The following is a 20,759-nucleotide window of genomic DNA, read 5'->3' on the forward strand; positions in this document are numbered from 1 at the left end:
GGATATAACGATACTAGCGACCCGCCCCGGCTTTGCACGGGTTAACAAATTGCCTATACATTAACCTTCCTCTTGAATCACTCTACCTATTATTAAAAAAAACCGCATCAAAATCCGTTGCGTAGTTTTAAAGATCTAAGTACCTATACATACAGACAGACAGAGGGAAGCGACTTTGTTTTATACTATGTATAGTGATGCTTAAATTACATGTAACGTGGCATGAAAATTCAAGTTTCAAATTATTGAAAGCTAATGCCCACAAGTGGCCATACTAACCCGGGGTTAAGCGGTTAAACCGTTAACCCAGCCAGTATCAAATTATACTGGTATCCATGGTAACTCCAGCCACTCCAGGTTTAACCGGTTAACCCCGGGTAAGTGGAATGTTGCAAGTGGGCCGAAATCCCACAGTAAGTACCTAATAATAAAATGGAAGAAAACAAACGAATAGACATAGGTACCTAGCCTACAAATATTATCTATAATGTTAATTTGCCGAGAGGAAAATGGGAACTACGTTTGTATGGAAAAGCAGTCATCCACTTTCCTCTTAGTGCTTTTTCAAATTGCCCGATCGAATATCTGGATGTCAGATGACTGAGGCAGCTGGAAGAAAGCAGAGGCTAGACTGCGAAAAGCGAAAGCGACATTTTTTTATCTGTCTCTATCGTTTGAAAATGCAAGAAAATGCGATAGAGAGGCATGCAGACCTTTATGATTGTCATCATTGTCAGCAATCGTTTATATTAAACGGCAATAGATTTTTTTCGTAGCACCTGTCATCCGAATACATTTTTTTCTTGTCCTTTGGTGTTTGTCGATATACGATTGTCATCTTGGCTAGGCCCCCTGGGCTATAACCGCGAAAATCGAAGTTCGCAAATTGCGGGCATTTTTCTCCCCGACTCTAATTAAGTTTTTCTTGTCACACGTTGCTATGGTTAATGTCTCCTGAGTAACTCTTAAAGTTCTAGGTTTTTCGCATTTAAATGAACCAAACTTGCATTTTATGGTAGTTAATAGTTATAAGACCTTTCCATCTACTGAGCATGTTAGTAGAACATGGTACAGCAGTTTTTTCTAACAATCTATGCTACCACTATTGTCTCCTCGCTAATGGGACAGAATAACAACAAGAAATAGTTGATTGACCCAATTACGCCTTCATTGGAGTAATAAGAGAAAGATCCCCACAATTTGCGAATTTCGGTTTTCGCGGTAGCCCCTCTAACTGTGCCCAGTGTGTCCCCGGCGTCCCAATGATCCGGCGAGACACTGCGCAGCTGTCAGTGTTCGTTTTCCCGCCATTCGGCGCGCGCGCACCGTAAATTCAAAGTTTTTAGTGTTTTGTTGAAATGAATAATTTATTTTAGTAACATAGGTTAGAAGTAATTTTACATTAAAAACATAATAAACTAAATAGTTAGTTGAAATTAAATAGTTCATGTTGAATTAACACCCAACTTAGAAGTGATAAGATTAGCCTTAGATGGGAATGTCCAATTAAATATTTAATCAAATTTTATGGTATTCAGTGTATATAAGTACTTTAAAAAAAAGTATTAAAAACTGTAACGGTAATTAATAATTAAACACGTGTAACATTTATCTTAAATATTTACTTTATTAACTTTATATCGTATATATACTTGGTCAACCAGATCTTGACAGTAGAAAAAGGCGGCAAATTTGAAAAATGTAGGCGCAAAGGGATATTGTCCCATAGAAAATTTGAATTTCGCGCCTTTTTCTACTGTCAAGATTTGGTTGACCAGCTATAGCTAAACTCTTGTGTCAATCTTGTAAAAAAAAATAGTTCCCCTTAGTTTTGACAATCTTTTTTTTTAGTTCTATGAATATAAAAAACTTTTTCACGCAACTATAACCATATATAAATAAGCACAGGGAAATATGAAAATACCAACAATATATTACTGATTAATTAGTAAATTACCTTTGATTGTAAATGTTTCGTTTTTTACAATTTAAAAAACTTAACCGACGAAACATTTTCTAATCACCTCATAAGTGCCTCATAAAAACCTGAGGCTCATTAACATAGCGTCAAATATAAAAAAAACTCTTTATCTTTTGTACCGGATTAATTTTTAAGTTCTTTTCAAATGGTGCGCCAGAGCGTAATGATTTACAGTTTGAATAAAAATGCACTTTAATTACTTGATACAAAAGCTTTTTTACTTTGTGTTGATGAAAAGGATGTTTGCACATCCGTTTTACAAGTCACTGCACACTACAAATCTGGGTTATTATTTTTAAATAAAGCAAAATACAAAAATTTTATGTTAAATAGATTATTGTGACGAATTTTATATTAATTTTGCTGATTTATAGTTTTTTATTAGGTAATTTCACCTACTTTTATACAAAAAGTTTAGGTATTTTTAATTTCATAAAAAATAACGATTTTTATTGTTAAAATAATTGTGTGTGAATTACATATATTTTATAGAAAATATTAAATCCAATGAGAGGCTCTTGAACAAGATGGAAACAAACTGTATAGTGATTGCGTTACTGACGCTGAGTTCTGTGTACTGTGACAGTGTGTTCAAGAGTATACCTGTGACTGTCAAAAGTTATGAGAATGACTCTGTGCTGCTGCCGTGCTATATTCATGACACAGGTTAGTTTTGGGTGGTATGAAACGAAATACTCGGGTAGAATAAGAATTTTATTATTAATTTATTTAAACTTAAGTGCACAAAATATACCTGTATAACAATGCACCTAATTCAATTTACTTTTATAGGTACCTACTAGCAATTAAAATAGTAATCTTTATAAGTACAAAAAATCCGGGTGACTGAAAGAATACAATAAGAAAGAATAATAAGACATTTTTTTAGTTGTAGGTACCTATGTATTAAAAATGTATGAAGTTCTTTTTAAAGCTTACACCGTGCCCTTAATTACGTAGGTATATTAAGAATCGGAACTAATGACAAATTATTAGTACCTAACTACTTTAATCTATGTAAAACTTATTAATCCAATATCCATAACCATCCTAAAATCAAAATTCACAGAACGACTTTACAAAGCCGAAGAAAGGATATTTAAAAAAGATAATACCTATTATCTATGCACGAACACGAATGCAACATTCTTTCAAACATTGAACACACAATTTGATTTCTAACTTTATGACGAAAATAATAAAGTTGTTTTTACAAAGTTCCTTTTTTATTTTTAATGTCTGATAGAAACTTTTTGATACATTTATTATGCAAATGTGCTTTACATCTGTCAGTTTTATCGATGGACGGGTGATTATTTATGATCACTGACACACTGACTGCTTGTCTATGTTAAGAACAACATTATTATAATTTTTGACTGACAAAACAGGATTGTATTCATAGGTTTATGTAGGTATATATACCTAATGCTATTATGTGAATTAATGATATAAAGTTGAATTAAGTCAATAGGTATTACCTACACTGAGATGTGCCACACTAGATTAAATTTTAGCTTAACGGTTGACTAAAAAACTTCATTCTTTATCTCACATACAACAACACATTTTTTCTGGGACAAGTTGTGATACTTGTGATTTCTTCAAACCAATTAACCAACCACTTTTTATCGAAATTAACGAAATAGATTGACAACAAAACAAAAATATAAATCGGCCCATTTACGACATTAAAAAATACATAACTTTTTAGTTATTGTTACTATAAAATACATTTTTTTGCTAACAATTCAAAACATACTGTAAACTGTTTCCAAGATTACAGGAAGAGTAAAAAAACTATCAGCAGGGTAACATAATTAGTTAGCACCTTATTATGTAGATACCTATTTCATTCATGACTGCAATAATTTCTAAGTGTTACAATTACTTCCAAAAACTAATGATTATAGTCACACACTTACACATTTAAAGCAATCATATCGAATTACGCTGATTACTTTTACAACATAATCGTCGGAGTTAAATTAGGCCGATCGAACACGATGCGTTAAACAACAGCGTTATTCATTTTAGTTATTATAGTTTTCTGTAGAATAATAATTATTTGTTGTACATGGGGCAAGGAGGAAAATTCATGTAAGTAATTGCGCTTTCAATTATTTTTAAATTAGATAAAACCTATCTAATTAAAGAAGATGGATTCTTTGCCCACAAAAGAGCTACGTAACGTAAAATGAAACTATAACGTCCAATTATATAGTCAGTACTGTAATATTACTACAAACTTACTACTTAAACCTTATACATATTTTTTCAATTATTTAGAACAGACATCAAACTGACAGCTGAGATGCAAAAGTTACGAATTTAATCGGATCGTGTCAATCGTGTCATGTGTAGGCGACCTTAATGTAAATAAGTTGTTTTGATAAAAGCTTTGCCCATTATTTTCAAGCATCGTCCCAATTATGCAGTTAACTATGAGAAGTAGCCTTAAATTATATGTTTATAGTACGGCTCTTCTGAGGTGAACAATTGTGGAAAACAAATACGTAGGTAGGTAAATACATTAATCAGATAGATAATATTAACAAAAGGTGAAATCTTAAGTAAATACAAAGTATTACAACGTATACGAATGTACCTAAGCATTGCAAGTGTCACAATAACAATTACTTTTCATATAATACGCGGATTTTTTTTTGTAGCTTTTAGTAAGAACTTAACCTGACCAGTAATATGATCAATATGATCATGTCAAGAGGGCGCTGTTATTTGATTATATGTTCCTGGATTCGTCGATCTATGAACTCAAAACAAAAACGGCCGTTTTAACTTTGGATGCATAGATTGACGAATCCAGCAACATAGAAACTAGTTTGATGTATTCAAAAGGTACTTTAATACAAGTACAGTACGTAGCGGCCCCCTTTTTAAATATATTTCGTTAAATTTAAATAATCACGATTATTTAGCAGTGGCGCTAGTGTGCACGTTGATGGGCTCTTAAAACTTTATGGGAAACAAAAGGACCCCACTCATCCCACTCATCACATACACATTAGACAGACGAACACGATGAAAAAACTTGTAAAATAGGTACAATAAAACTCGCCACGTGTCTCACCAATAAAGGACTCCATTCACTCCTTACATACATGAATTGACTCTCACCAAGTGGCTCATACATCTCATACAATTGGTAGATAAAGATAGCGATCCACACTTCCTGCCAAGGCGATGTATTGAATTTAGAATTATTATTGGTGACGAATAGGGTCGAGGGTCAGATTAGGGCTAGGGTCAATTTAGGTTGATGTCTTTGCCCATCGCAAGGAATGTTAGATCAAGTATCAATGCTAGGACCACTTTGTATGTAAGGTCAATGAAGCCAAATCCGTATGCGGGAAATTCGGTACACTATTGTATTTTTATTTTATTATTTTAACCTCAGGAAATATTTTGGAGCCAAGTGACAAATTGTTATGGCAACTGCCACTCAAATCTTAAATAATGTATGGAACAGATCACTTATTGATAGTAACTATTCATTCGCATTGTCATCCCAAATATCCAGATACATTTTTACTTATCTGCATATTGGCTAAGTATATTGGCATTTTTCGATAAAAGTCATCAACTTGATTATGGACCCCAGGATCATTTCAATATTTTTAATGAATAGAAAAAAATAACAAAACAAATGCATTTATTTTCTGCGTTTCGATACATTTTGTGTCATCATTATGATAGGTCTCAAAAAAAAAATTGTTTAAATTTGAACTTTAATAGCTGTCAAATAGAGTTGAATATCATATCCGCCATATATAGCTTCGTACGCGGTAAAGAGTTAACTTATTAAGTGTTGAGGAACTATTAGAAATTGAACGTCCAAAGGACAATAATAATAATATTTATGAGATTTTGGAAAAATGTACGTTAATAGGTATATTATTTTGTCCACAGACGTCAATATCCGGGTCCGGTGGTACAAAGGCGAAACCCTACTAGGAGACAGTCGAGACCCCCACCATCTTCTACCACCTAGGACCCGTCTCCACGCGAACTACAGCTTGGAGATCGACGACCTTACTGCAGATGACACTGCCCAATATACTTGCGAGGTAGGTGTTATACCGCGCTGACAAATCAACATATCACCGGGTCTGGTGGTACAAAGGCGAAACCCTGCTAGGAGACAGTCGAAACCCCCACCAGGAGACCACCGGGACGTCTCCACAATATACTTGCGAGGCAGGTGTTATACAGTCGCCATCATATAGGTATCGGAGTGGCCAATGCACTCACAAATATCTGAACACGTTACGTCTCTATTGTCGAGGTGTTGAAGTGTTTGTTCAGGTATTTTTGAGCTCCTTGGCCGCTCCTATATATCTGATGGCGACTGTAAAAAGGCAGCTGTATTAAGCAGCGTGAAGTTAAAAAAAAGCATAATCTGAAGCAAAATTAATCACAATTTGTAACATTCCCGAATTGTAACAAACTATAAATTAACTTATCATGAGTCATGCAAGTCCGAATAATAAGTTGATAATAAATGAACCTGTCTTGTTAGAACTACGCGAGACTATAAGATTAATCTTGCCTTATTCAACTCTATAAACTAGTGTAACCGTGAGCTCCCATTCTAAACTCTTGTTACGAGTATAGAGGTCAAACAATAATGGTTTTTGAATTAAATATGGCGGATATCAAAAGATCGTTACAGTTGTAAAGAAGTCGTTTCTCACGTAGAGGGATTAGTAGGCCCGCCCTTCGTTTGTTGTTCAATGCTTTACAATTATACTTAGGGATTTCATCCGACATGATGGCTTTATCGATATCGATATGTTTTGATTAGATTATTACTGCTTCATCAACTACTACTGGTAGTGGTACTGTAGTTGAAAATGTGTTTCTCGTATCCTTTTTAAGCACAACAAGTAAGTTACCGTAAAACGTGGTGAGTAGGGAGAAAACTGACATTCAAACCTCCATAACATTTTATTTTTACATTTTATGCAAAATTAATTTTATTAATAAATGTTACGGCCGTTTGTATTTTAGTTTTTTTATGATTTTATAGGTAGTTCCATTTCATAACTTTAACGATAAACACAAAATCCCTCCTCACCCCGTAGTCCCTCGTAGTTAGCGTGAGATGGGATTTCATACAAAGGTGATTTTGGAAAATTGTTGGATCGATTTTTTGTATAATAGGTATTATGAATATTACTCTAGCTCCATTTGTAATAAGAATACATTATTTAGGTAGCAGTAGCATTTAAAAACCATCTCATCCCCCTGTCATCCCTTCTCTCCCCATTCATACATAAACCCTCGCAATCCCTACTCACCCCATTTTACGGTACCCTATATAAAGGCATAGAAATGCACCTAACTTCTCATTTTTCTATCTCATTTTTATTTTGTTTTGAATTTCAACAAAATATTTTCATAGACACTTAACTAAATATTTCACAAGACTTGCAGCAAATAGCCGATGCCAAAACAAAATAAATTCATGTTGTGTCGATGATCTAAACATTTAATTTGTAGATTTACGAGTATAATGCGTCGCTATCGATGAATTATCCCATCACTCCGCCGTCAGTTAGCTCCCTAGTCCAATTATCTGCAATTAATCAATTGTAGAACTCTTTCGAGCCGCCTTTTGTCTCTCCCCATTAACGGGAAATTAAAAATTTAGTTCATGAACGCAGTTTTTTTTTAAAACTATGGTGTCTTAATAAGTATATCAACCTTGAACATACATAGCAGCTTAAATGGATCGTACCTACACAGTTTTTTTTTTGGTAACACCAAAAGATAAGAACATAGGAAGAACAAAAATAGTGATTTATCCGTCTTGCGATTTTGGTACAACTATTTCTATACCTACTTAGATAGGTACTCGTATATAGGTACCTATTGCAGCATAAATATACCTAGGTATTACGTTATTAAGACGTAATATCTACCTAATGGAAACTAGTATATACTTAATCGATAATCTATGGTGATAAATTGATTGATTGATGCAAAAGTTTTCAACAGAATTCAATACACTCGTTATTCTAATGGTACAGAAATGACGACCAATCCACACAATAGGGTGGTCTTTAATTGGCCCTTAAACGAACTAATGAACTCTTCCGTTACCTTTCCGGCAGTTGAGGGTTAATCTAACCCGTTGACTAACCAAGGATGTCGGCAAGACAAAGGGAATTCGTTAGTGTCTGTAAGTCAGAATGTAAATTAGAAAATACCATCCAGCGCTGTTTGTAGGTTTAACAGCATAATTTTTGCATTAACAATTTTTTTTCTTAGGCTTTTTTGTATTATAAATATTTATGCTTCTCTCCTGCATAATACCTTGTATCACCGAAATCTATCCTGGAAGTAAGAGCCAGAATTTAAACTTTTGCAAAACTTTCATTATTTTTCATCGTTAAACGAATTGAGCACGGTCCGTATAAATCGCATGCTATGTATAACTAAAATAGATAATTGAGATATTTAAATCTATACCTACCTACATATTCATACTAATAAAATTACCTTTTGTCCACAGGTGATCCGTCCTAAACCATGGGGCCCGATTAAACAGACGCACGCCATTGAAGTTCAGTGTAAGTATCACCAATTACCTATAATCAGACATCGGAATTTTGGTTTGGGGGTAAAACTTAATGACGTAGCATGACAAGTAGATCCCGAAATAATACAATACAAATAATATATATACAGTTACAAACAAAGCTGGGGGCTATCATTAGGGAAAAGTATCGATAGTTTAATTTATCGATATAGGAACTCCCCTACCCCGTCATTGATTTTGCCTCCTAGAATCCGATGTCTGCCTATAATAATATCCATAATAAAATTAGAAATTTGGCAGGGCGGCCGTGTCACTGTCAATCTCCTTGACAAGATGAGGGGCGCATTGAACGTTATAATTGCAATAGCATATATCAGCGGTCGGCACCCCGCGGCCCGCGGGCCGCATGCGGCCCGTGAACCTGTCACTTGCGGCCCGCGAGCTTCCCCGGCTATTTGATGTGTAATATTGACAAACGACAATGTCTGATAAAGTCATAAATATTAACAAAGTGCGGCCCGCGTCAACTTCGATAACTACTATGTGGCCCTTGGCTGCTAAAAGGTTGCCGACCGCTGGCATATATTATCAAGGATACAGTGATATCGCCCGTTTCAACGCTGCAGCAGTAAGGGATGACTCGCGTTAGAACGGTCCGGCTCCGGACAGAAGCTTCCGACACTTCGTTTTCTATGATGGGTGATCGCCGTCTTTACCATAAGGGCACACGGGGCCCATGCCCAGGGCCCCCATCCTCAGGGGCCCGAGCGACAGACAGTAACAGTTAGCAACCGGGTTACGTGCATGGAAAGTGAAATCCTACAAAACATTGACTTTGAGGATATTTTTACTGTCCAAAAGCGCCCCAAATTCTTGAGTGCCCAAGGTCCCAGCATAGTTTAAGACGTCCTTGTCGGTAATCGGTGATCACGTGAAGCTTTCTACAGGAAACTGAAGTGTCAACCGTCGCTGCCCGGTACCGAACCGTTCTAGCGTGAGTCATCCTTATAATATACTCGTAATCTTAATCTGTAGTCGTCTAATATCAACCAATATTTACATTTCTTTGTAATCTACGAGTAATATAGGTAATATACATTTAAATTTCTTTGTATCGCATTGTAAGATAAACGTACCTTTCTCAACAGCTTCGCCTGTGATCAGAACGATACCAGAGGACGGGTTCCTCGAAGTCAAGAAAGGGGAGTTCGTGGATATCGGCTGTGAGGCCAGCGGGACTCCGCAGCCGTACGTTACTTGGAGGAAGAATGTAAGTCAATCAATAAATACGCAGGTACAGTCGGCGAAAAATGTGGTCTACCACCCTACGGTTGAGATTCGTTTGAACGTCATGAGACAACAATGTCTTTTCAGAGATTATGATAATTGAAAACAGAATATCGGTTCGTAGAATGTATTATATCTAGATTCTAGTTATATAGGTACTGTAGATCTGCCCTAGTAGCATCACGGTCGCATTTTTATCGTTTGTCACCATGCCTGTCACGTTCTAACAAGTATGTAAGTGCGAAAGTGATCGATAAAAATGGAACCGTGCTGAGCCCGCTCAGAATAACTCAACTACGAGTAGGTAACTTTCATTCAGTAGATGGAATGGAACTGTGTATTGGCAAGTATTGGACGCGATTACGTATAGACATTTGTCGCCTTGATTTATTCATCTATGCTCACATTTTGACAGTCTTCTCGTGTCCTCAGGGCGAGCCCATGGCGCTGCTAGAGCACCGGCACCGCATCAAGTTCAAGGCTGAACACCGTCTGCTGGCCGGGGTGTTCCGCTGCACGGCAGAGAATGGAGTCGGAGACCCGGCTACAGCCGACATTCGGGTCATCATTCACGGTGATTCATTCATTCATTCACCATGGCGCTGCTAGAGCACCGGCACCGCATCAAGTTCAAGGCTGAACACCGTCTGCTGGCCGGGGTGTTCCGCTGCACGGCAGAGAATGGAGTCGGAGACCCGGCTACAGCCGACATTCGGGTCATCATTCACGGTGATTCATTCATTCATTCGTCATGGCGCTACTAGAGCACAGGCACCGCGTCAAGTTCAAGGCTGAACACCGCCTGCTGGCCGGGGTGTTCCGCTGCACGGCAGAGAATGGAGTCGGGGACCCGGCTACAGCCGACATTCGGGTCATCATTCACGGTGATTCATTCATTCATTCGTCATGGCGCTGCTAGAGCACGCGCACCGCATCAAGTTCAAGGCTGAACACCGTCTGCTGGCCGGGGTGTTCCGCTGCACGGCAGAGAATGGAGTCGGAGACCCGGCTACAGCCGACATTCGGGTCATCATTCACGGTGATTCATTCATTCATTCGTCATGGCGCTACTAGAGCACCGGCACCGCATCAAGTTCAAGGCTGAACACCGTCTGCTGGCCGGCGTGTTCCGCTGCACGGCAGAGAATGGAGTCGGAGACCCGGCTACAGCCGACATTCGGGTCATCATTCACGGTGATTCATTCATTCATTCGTCATGGCGCTACTAGAGCACAGGCACCGCGTCAAGTTCAAGGCTGAATACCGGCTGCTGGCCGGGGTTTTCCGCTGCACGGCAGAGAATGGAGTCAAAGACCCGGCTACAACCGACATTCGGGTTATCATTCACGGTGATTCATTCATTCATTCAAGGCCGAGCGTCTGCTGGCCGGGGTGTTCCGCTGCACGGCAGAGAATGGAGTCGGAGACCCGGCTACAGCCGACATTCGGGTCATCATTCACGGTGATTCATTCATTCATTCGTCATGGCGCTACTAGAGCACCGGCACCGCATCAAGTTCAAGGCTGAACACCGTCTGCTGGCCGGCGTGTTCCGCTGCACGGCAGAGAATGGAGTCGGAGACCCGGCTACAGCCGACATTCGGGTCATCATTCACGGTGATTCATTCATTCATTCGTCATGGCGCTACTAGAGCACAGGCACCGCGTCAAGTTCAAGGCTGAACACCGCCTGCTGGCCGGGGTGTTCCGCTGCACGGCAGAGAATGGAGTCGGGGACCCGGCTACAGCCGACATTCGGGTCATCATTCACGGTGATTCATTCATTCATTCGTCATGGCGCTGCTAGAGCACGCGCACCGCATCAAGTTCAAGGCTGAACACCGTCTGCTGGCCGGGGTGTTCCGCTGCACGGCAGAGAATGGAGTCGGAGACCCGGCTACAGCCGACATTCGGGTCATCATTCACGGTGATTCATTCATTCATTCGTCATGGCGCTACTAGAGCACCGGCACCGCATCAAGTTCAAGGCTGAACACCGTCTGCTGGCCGGCGTGTTCCGCTGCACGGCAGAGAATGGAGTCGGAGACCCGGCTACAGCCGACATTCGGGTCATCATTCACGGTGATTCATTCATTCATTCGTCATGGCGCTACTAGAGCACAGGCACCGCGTCAAGTTCAAGGCTGAATACCGGCTGCTGGCCGGGGTTTTCCGCTGCACGGCAGAGAATGGAGTCAAAGACCCGGCTACAACCGACATTCGGGTTATCATTCACGGTGATTCATTCATTCATTCAAGGCCGAGCGTCTGCTGGCCGGGGTGTTCCGCTGCACGGCAGAGAATGGAGTCGGAGACCCGGCTACAGCCGACATTCGGGTCATCATTCACGGTGATTCATTCATTCATTCGTCATGGCGCTACTAGAGCACCGGCACCGCATCAAGTTCAAGGCTGAACACCGTCTGCTGGCCGGCGTGTTCCGCTGCACGGCAGAGAATGGAGTCGGAGACCCGGCTACAGCCGACATTCGGGTCATCATTCACGGTGATTCATTCATTCATTCGTCATGGCGCTACTAGAGCACAGGCACCGCGTCAAGTTCAAGGCTGAACACCGCCTGCTGGCCGGGGTGTTCCGCTGCACGGCAGAGAATGGAGTCGGGGACCCGGCTACAGCCGACATTCGGGTCATCATTCACGGTGATTCATTCATTCATTCGTCATGGCGCTGCTAGAGCACGCGCACCGCATCAAGTTCAAGGCTGAACACCGTCTGCTGGCCGGGGTGTTCCGCTGCACGGCAGAGAATGGAGTCGGAGACCCGGCTACAGCCGACATTCGGGTCATCATTCACGGTGATTCATTCATTCATTCGTCATGGCGCTACTAGAGCACCGGCACCGCATCAAGTTCAAGGCTGAACACCGTCTGCTGGCCGGCGTGTTCCGCTGCACGGCAGAGAATGGAGTCGGAGACCCGGCTACAGCCGACATTCGGGTCATCATTCACGGTGATTCATTCATTCATTCGTCATGGCGCTACTAGAGCACAGGCACCGCGTCAAGTTCAAGGCTGAATACCGGCTGCTGGCCGGGGTTTTCCGCTGCACGGCAGAGAATGGAGTCAAAGACCCGGCTACAACCGACATTCGGGTTATCATTCACGGTGATTCATTCATTCATTCAAGGCCGAGCGTCTGCTGGCCGGGGTGTTCCGCTGCACGGCAGAGAATGGAGTCGGAGACCCGGCTACAGCCGACATACGGGTCATCATTCACGGTGATTCATTCATTCAAGGCAAAGCGCGCTGGCCACTGTTCGTGCACCCCAAGGTTATGGTCGAGGTGGCCACAGCGGACATTCGAGTCATTCAGTTTATTGTAATTTTTTCGATTTGACGTATTTTTGACTGGAGAAGTCTAAATCAGCTAACTGAGCCTATATCAATGTGTTTTAAGTTAGGTATTAGGTGTTTTAAATTTGGCATCTGTGATCGATGCGGCAAGAATATAGTAATCGCAGTCGTTGTAGGCTCTAGACTACCTCCTCAAAATACCTCTTAATAGTAGCTGCAACTATCATCTGCAAAGATGCTGTGGCAAATGATGGAGCTGAGCGTTTCTTTTATTTTTTGCCATTTTTATATATTGTGTCATTTTTTGCCACTTTTGTGTTATTTCTAGTCAGGATCGCGATCATCCTTTTCATCCTTATATATAGGAGAAAAGAAGTGTCCTAAAATTTCCATACATTTTTCAAACTTTCCTTTTTGTTTTTTTTTTTTTTGTTTTTTTTTTTTAAGCCTTTTAATTTTCCTTAAATAGCTTGCATAATAAAAGTTTTCTATTATTATTGTTGTTTATTTTACTATATTAAGGACCCCTGTCGGGTATAGGCCTCCTCCATATCTTTCCACCTTTCTCGGTCTTTAGCCTTGATTAGCCAATTTTCTCCAGCTGTGGCTATGATATCCCTGGACCATCTTGTTATGGGTTTTCCCGCCTTCCTTTTGCCATGGGGTCCTGGCCACTTTGTGACTTTGTTGGTCCATCTGTCATCTGTCAATCTTCCTATGTGGCCGGCCCATCTCCACTTCTGTTTCAGCGCAAACTCGAGTGCATCTATGATGTTTGTTTGGGATCGGATGTACTTGCTGTTAACCTTGTCTTTCCTTGTCTGTCCTTTTTGTTACCACCATACAAAGTATATGGGGAAATGGTAACACAATAGGAAAATAACTCTGGGACATTTTTTTTATCCCATTAGGATCGAAAGAGCTCGTGATTCTGAGTTGAAATAACACAAAAGTGGCAATAAAGTTCACAATAAATAAAAATGGCAAAAACAAAACTCTTTTTAGGGTTCCGTACCCAAAGGGTAAAAACGGGACCCTATTACTAAGACTCCGCTGTCCGTCCGTCCGTCCGTCCGTCCGTCCACCGTCTGTCACCAGGCTGTATCTCACGAACCGTGATAGCTATAGAAGTATAGACAGTTGAAATTTTCACAGATGATGTATTTCTGTTGCCGCTATAACAACAAATACTAAAAACAGAATAAAATAAAGATTTAAGTGGGGCTCCCATACAACAAACGTGATTTTTGACCGAAGTTAAGCAACGTCGGGCGGGGTCAGTACTTGGATGGGTGACCGTTTTTTTTGCTTGTTTTGCTCTATTTTTTGTTGATGGTGCGGAACCCTCCGTGCGCGAGTCCGACTCGCACTTGGCCGGTTTTTTTTTGGGCAGTCGTACTCTTCGTTTATTATGCTCTCTACTTCCTCAGATGCGCCCGTAGTGTCAGCTGTGCGCAGTTTCGTCCACACCGCTGTCGGGCTGCGAGCGGCGTTAGCGGCGCGGGTAGAATTCGCCGCTCCGATGCCGCGAACTACGTGGTATCGGGACGGGCGCGCCGTACACACCGATGACAGGTATAGCTGGTTAACCAAATCTTGTCAGTAAAAAAAGGCGCGAAATTCAAATTTTCTATGGGAAGATATCCCTTCGCGCCTACATTTTTCAAATTTGCCGCCTTTTTCTACTGTCAAGATCTGGTTGACCAAGTATATGTACCCTATGGTATAATAACATTAATAACTTAAGCTTGAGGTCGAGATATTCCGCTCCGGAACTCGGGCAGTCTCACTCAATGCCAGATGTAATGGTGCATCATTGAATTTGTACATAAATTATGAATAAGATGCACACACACCTTTGGTCTATGCTCGGCTAGGTGGCGTTGATGACACAGTTTTATATTTACCAATTAAGCACATAGGTATCAGTGAAAGAACATATAGGTCGAAATGATATAAAAATAATAAAATTATTTATCCATATAATGTACATTATTTTTATAGTGTTATACATTTTCATTTTGAGTTTAATCGTGTCTCGATAGATGGCAGTAAATATACTGTGACTACAAAATGTATTATGACCAGAGATCGGACAAATTTGCGACATTGCTCGCAATAATGTGGACATGGCTCCAAAATTGATTAAATAATTAATCATTTAATTAATTTCTTACCTGAGGTTTAATTTTGATTCCTAATCAATAAAAAACACAAAGATTTCTTATAATGTAAATTTATTAAAGAAATTAATCAGTATGTTTTCCAAATTTTCTGTAGGTACTCATTTTTTTATATCAATAATATATTTAAGTGCTATTTATTGACGAGGGAACAAAATTAAATCTCAAGTAAAAATTTAATTAAAATAATTAAATGATTAATTATTTAATCAATTTCGGAGTCTTGTCCACATTATTGCGAGCAATGTCGCAAATTTGTCCGATCTCTGATTATGACAGGACCCCTGTATAAGTACTACTTATCTATTTTCTTTGATAACATATGAATCCTCCTCACGCAGGATACACAGGGTGGTTAAGGACAACGTGCACCAGCTTATATTCCGTCGAGTCCAGGCCAGAGACCTGGGGAACTACACCTTCCGAGCAGAAAACGCGCTCGGCATGGCCGACGTCTCCTTCAAACTCACAGGCAAGTGACCCATATGCGTATGCACTAGTTTTTATTAGGGTTCCGTACCCAAAGGGTAAAAACGGGACCCTAATTACTAAGACTCCGCTGTCCGTCCGTCCGTCCGTCCGTCTGTCACCAGGCTGTATCTCACGAACCGTGATAGCTAGACAGTTGAAATTTTCACAGATGATGTATTTCTGTTGCCGCTATAACAACAAATACTAAAAACAGAATAAAATAAAGATTTAAGTGGGGCTCCCATACAACAGACGTGATTTTTGACCGAAGTTAAGCAACGTCGGGCGGGGTCAGTACTTGGATGGGTGACCGTTTTTTTGCTTGTTTTGCTCTATTTTTTGTTGATGGTGCGGAACCCTCCGTGCGCGAGTCCGACTCGCACTTAGCCGGTTTTTACAAAAACGTCTTCTTTTTTGACCATCCAATCCAAAAGAGAACTAGGCCTTTTGGAACATGTTTTCGTTTCCTCACGTTATATTCCTCCACCAAAAAGCAACTCGTAGCAAATAAATTTCTAAATTACATAAGTTTCACAAAACTTGTTCGTACGTTCGTATTGTTCGTAATACTTCACGAGACGCTACGGTATTAGGACTCCTAGTTTGAAATCCGTCCGGCTTTCCAACGAAACCCCTTTTAGGCTATAGTCTCTATAATACCTAAATACATACAAATTAAAAATCAAAATCGAATTTTATACAACAATTAGGAAAAAACACTTACTTATGCGCTCTTTAATAACTTGAAATTTTACAAATTTAAGATTCAGGTTAGATCGGGTACCGTAAAATGAGGTGAGTAGGATTCGCGGGGAGAGTTGGGTTATGAATGGGGAGAGAAGGGTTGAAAGGGGGGTGAGATGGATTTTTAAGGCTACTGCTACAAAAATTATGTATTCCAATTTAAAATGGAGCTATAGTAATACTCATAATAAAAAAAAATCGATCAAACAATCTTCCAAAATCACCTTTGTATGAAAACCCAACTCACCCCAAATACGAGGGACTACGGGGTGAGGTGGGTTTTCCTGTTTATCGTCAAAGTTATGAAATTGAACTACCCAAAATAAAATAAAAACTAAAATACAAACGTCCGGAACACTTATTATATACACCATTCAGTTTGCATATGTAAAAATAAAATGTTATCGAGGTTTGAATGTCAGTTTTGCGCCTACTCACCCCATTTTACGGTAAGATAAACATGGGGGAAGAGAAACACTTGTAGGGATTCCCTACATACTGTTTCCCTAGACCAAGCAAAATAAACTAGGTTTCTCTTCTACTTAACCGTTACCGAAATACCTACTAATCTCAACGTAGGTACAATTTCCAGGGGTCCCGAACGTAGCTTCCTTCAAAGTGGACCCGACGTTGAACAGGGCCACCTCCACCGGATTCACCCTCATCTGGGAGGTCGATTCATACTCCAACATCATTGGTAAGTTACTTGATCCAGTAAGATTTAAGGAACTCCCTTCAAATTTTAATCACAACGGTTCCGGCAACGAGAGTGACATTCAGAATAACTGTGTTATTCAGTTAAACCTAATAAATATGTACGTACCTATTTTAATTTTGTTATGCTGCGACGACGAAAAAATAGATGTAAATATGTATTTTAAATATGTTCTCATGTCAGTGATGTATTGTCTTTATGAGAATAAATGTCTTTAAACCTAAACCTATTCTGAATGAATAAATGTGATTGAATAAATCACAGTTTTTGTCTATTATACAGTATGTAACTGAACTGAAGTCGCTTTCGTAAAAACTAGTGCCCACGCCAATTACTGGGATTAGTTGCCAAGCGGACCCCAGGCTCCCATGAGCCGTGGCAAAATGCCGGGACAAAGCGAGGAAGATGATGATATTGATGATACAGTATGTAACTAAACGAAAAGCAATTACTGAAACCTGTTAATGTTTAGGTTAGGTTAGGTTACGACCAACCCCGAAATCGCGAAAAATATTTACTCTCCCATAGCATAGAGAAAAAAATACATAGAGTGCTCACTCCATACATCAGCTTTAGTACCAAAAAGACTATTAGCATCTAGCATCGAGTAGCGGAACTATCAGTACTGCTACTTGACAATAGATGTAGCACCGACCGGAAAGTCATATGCTGTTGAGATAAGACTTTCCGGTCGGTGCTACATCTGTTGTCAAGTAGCAGTACTGATAGTTCCGCTACTCGATGCTCGATGTAGACAAAGAAATTAATAGTCTGAACTTATGTATGGAGTGAGCACTCTTGTCTTACTATATTTCTCTATGCCCATAGGAAATTTCAACATCAGACCAGCAAAATGTATGAAACATCCAATTTTTTTTCCGCGTTTTCGGGGTTGGTCCCATAGTAAAAGTTGCTAAGTATGACCTAAACATTAACGGGTTTGAGTAATCACTTTTCGTTCAGTTACATACTGTATGTGATTCAAACTATATTTTTCACAGAATACAACCTATGGCTGCGGCCATACTACGGCCGTCTGGCCACCGAGCCCGACAGCTTCACTACGCAGTCCCCGACCAATCTCTGGCACAAGATCATCGTACCAGGTGACTCCAGTGACGGTACGTTTCAATTAGAGTCTGTGCGGAAAGAGAAGAGTCGTGGAATGTATTGGGCCTCATACATTCCACGACTCTTCTCTTCCCGCACAGACTCTAGTCTCTTGTATATTCGAGCGATAGAGGCAGATAACGATTTTCGATTTTTAAATTTTGGCTGTAGGCGTCTGTACCGTTCAATAAAGACTTATAGATGTCGTTATGTTATGACATAAGAAGTGTGCTTCTCTGTGACACTTAACGCCATCTAGTGTTCGGAGTCGTCATCACTTATTGGCGTGTAGCATACAGAGCATAGAAAAAAAATACATAGATTGCTCAGTACTCGATGCTAGATGTAGACACTGAAATTAATAGTCTTTTTGGTACCAACACTGATGTATGGAGTGAGCACGTACTTTTGTCTGACTATATTTCTCTATGCGTGAAGTGTGTGGAGTTACTTGTCATGTTTGAGATTTTAATTCATTCCACAATTTAGTGAACCCTCCAACGCTCACGGTCTTTATTAAATAATCACCTCAAGGAGTTCCTATATTCTCGTTTTGCGTATTTCCAGGGCCAATTCATAGTGCCACTTACACAGTGAGAGGCCTCACGCCCTCTACCGTCTACGAAGCAATAGTCACGTCAAGAAACAGGTACATATCCATAAAACTTCCACACTAAATTATACAGGATGTCCGGTAATTAAGAGCCCATCAACGTGCACACTAGCGCCACTGCTAAATAATCGTGATTATTTAAATTTAATGAAAGATATTGAAAAAAAGGACGCCGCTACGTACTGTATCTTGTATTAAAATACCTTTTGAATACATCAAACTAGTTTTTATGTTGCTGGATTCATCGATCTGTGAACTCAAAACAAAAACGGCCGTTTTATCTTTGGACGCATAGATTGACGAATCCAGCAACATAAAAACTAAGTTGATGTATTGTATGCAAAGTTAACTTAGCCCGATTCTAACACATTAGATTTTTAACCTGGTACCTTTTTATTTTTACTCCTACTAGTTATTTTGAAGCAGATCTCAATTCTTTGCATTTTGTTCGGGGCGGCGTTTAGACCTCTGGTCACAATAACTCTAATTTGACTCAATAGATGGCACTGAACATTGAAGAAACGCGACTTTGTATAAATACTGACAGTCTTTTTGATTTCTCCTTCTGTGGTTTTACGGAAATTATATTATTTCAAACACTTTCAGTAGCATACAAATTATTATTTTTCAGTTTCGGGTGGAGTAAACCATCGTCGATCTTGCATTTTGCGACTGAACCTGGAGGTAAGTTCAAATATTTACGTTACTAATACATGCTAATACTAAACGTTTATTTTCACTACATTTGTTTTTTTATATTTTGAGTAAGGAATACATGTACGCGTCCCAGTACCTACATGTCATCTTGAAACTTAAGTCATTGGCAATAGAGGTCACAGCAGGGTGTCATCTATTGGGCATTAGCATGTCGAGCACTAGTACGTTTACCTTACCGACTTATATGTTTTTCTCTTAAAATTCTCTTTTTGACGGGGAATAATCGCAGAATAATCCATGTACCGTCTTAAGGGGCCCATTGATTAACAGTCCGCCGGACGGTATCGGCCTGTCAGTTGTTCGGAACTGTCAACTATTTGTGACAGTTACTAACTATTACTGACAGGCCAATACCGTCCGGCGGACTGTTAATCAGTGGCTCTCTTTATGTAGTTTTCAAGTGTTGTGAAACTTGTGAAAGCAATAAATGACTGAATACTGATTGCTTCAGCGGGCAACTACTCTCCAGTGACCCACGATTACAACGACTACCCAATAATCCTAGAAGACCCGAAGGAAGCGCACAACCTGACGCAAGCGATGGTGACCTACGGCGCCGGGTCGACGGTTCAACCGGCGGCCATTTTGATTTCTATCGTAAACTTCATTGTGATTGGTACATTTTGATAAAGCATTAGCAAAGAGAATTTGAAATAGAGGCGGGTTGTCAAAGCATACAGAAAAAAAAAACATAGAGTGCTCACTCCATACATTAGTTTTAGTACCAAAAAGACTATTAGCATTTAGCATCGAGTAGCGGAACTATCAGTACTGCTACTTGACAATAGATGTAGCACCGACCGGAAAGTTTTATGCTGTTGAGATAAGACTTTCCGGTCGGTGCTACATCTATTGTCAAGTAGCAGTACTGATGCAGTATAGATGTAGACACTGAAATTAATAGTCTGAACTGATGTATGGTGTGAGCACTCTTGTCTTACTATATTTCTCTATGGTCAAAATAAATTATGTAGCCACACTCCCTGCAATATTTTCGAGAGATGGCGCCATAACCTTTAGCCTACTATCGGGTAGACGTGTTAGTAGGGTAGAAGTCAA

General features: G+C 40.0%; 1 protein-coding gene across 1 annotated transcript; it reads left to right on the plus strand.

Annotated features, from left to right (window-relative positions):
* The first annotated feature begins 2,113 nt into the window (after positions 1-2,113).
* Positions 2,114-20,332, plus strand: LOC134658868 (neurotrimin-like). Its single transcript, XM_063514538.1, has 13 exons — positions 2,114-2,154; positions 2,474-2,647; positions 5,912-6,069; positions 8,520-8,577; positions 9,695-9,816; positions 10,266-10,407; positions 14,578-14,722; positions 15,672-15,802; positions 17,138-17,242; positions 18,262-18,381; positions 18,938-19,019; positions 19,615-19,667; positions 20,152-20,332. Exons 1-13 carry the CDS (start codon positions 2,127-2,129, stop codon positions 20,325-20,327), a joined length of 1,494 nt encoding a protein of 497 aa, XP_063370608.1. The 5' UTR covers positions 2,114-2,126; the 3' UTR covers positions 20,328-20,332.
* Positions 20,333-20,759: the final 427 nt, after the last annotated feature.

The sequence above is a fragment of the Cydia amplana genome, chromosome 23, assembly GCF_948474715.1.
Source record: "Cydia amplana chromosome 23, ilCydAmpl1.1, whole genome shotgun sequence".
In the NCBI taxonomy this organism is placed as follows: Eukaryota; Metazoa; Arthropoda; class Insecta; order Lepidoptera; family Tortricidae; genus Cydia; species Cydia amplana.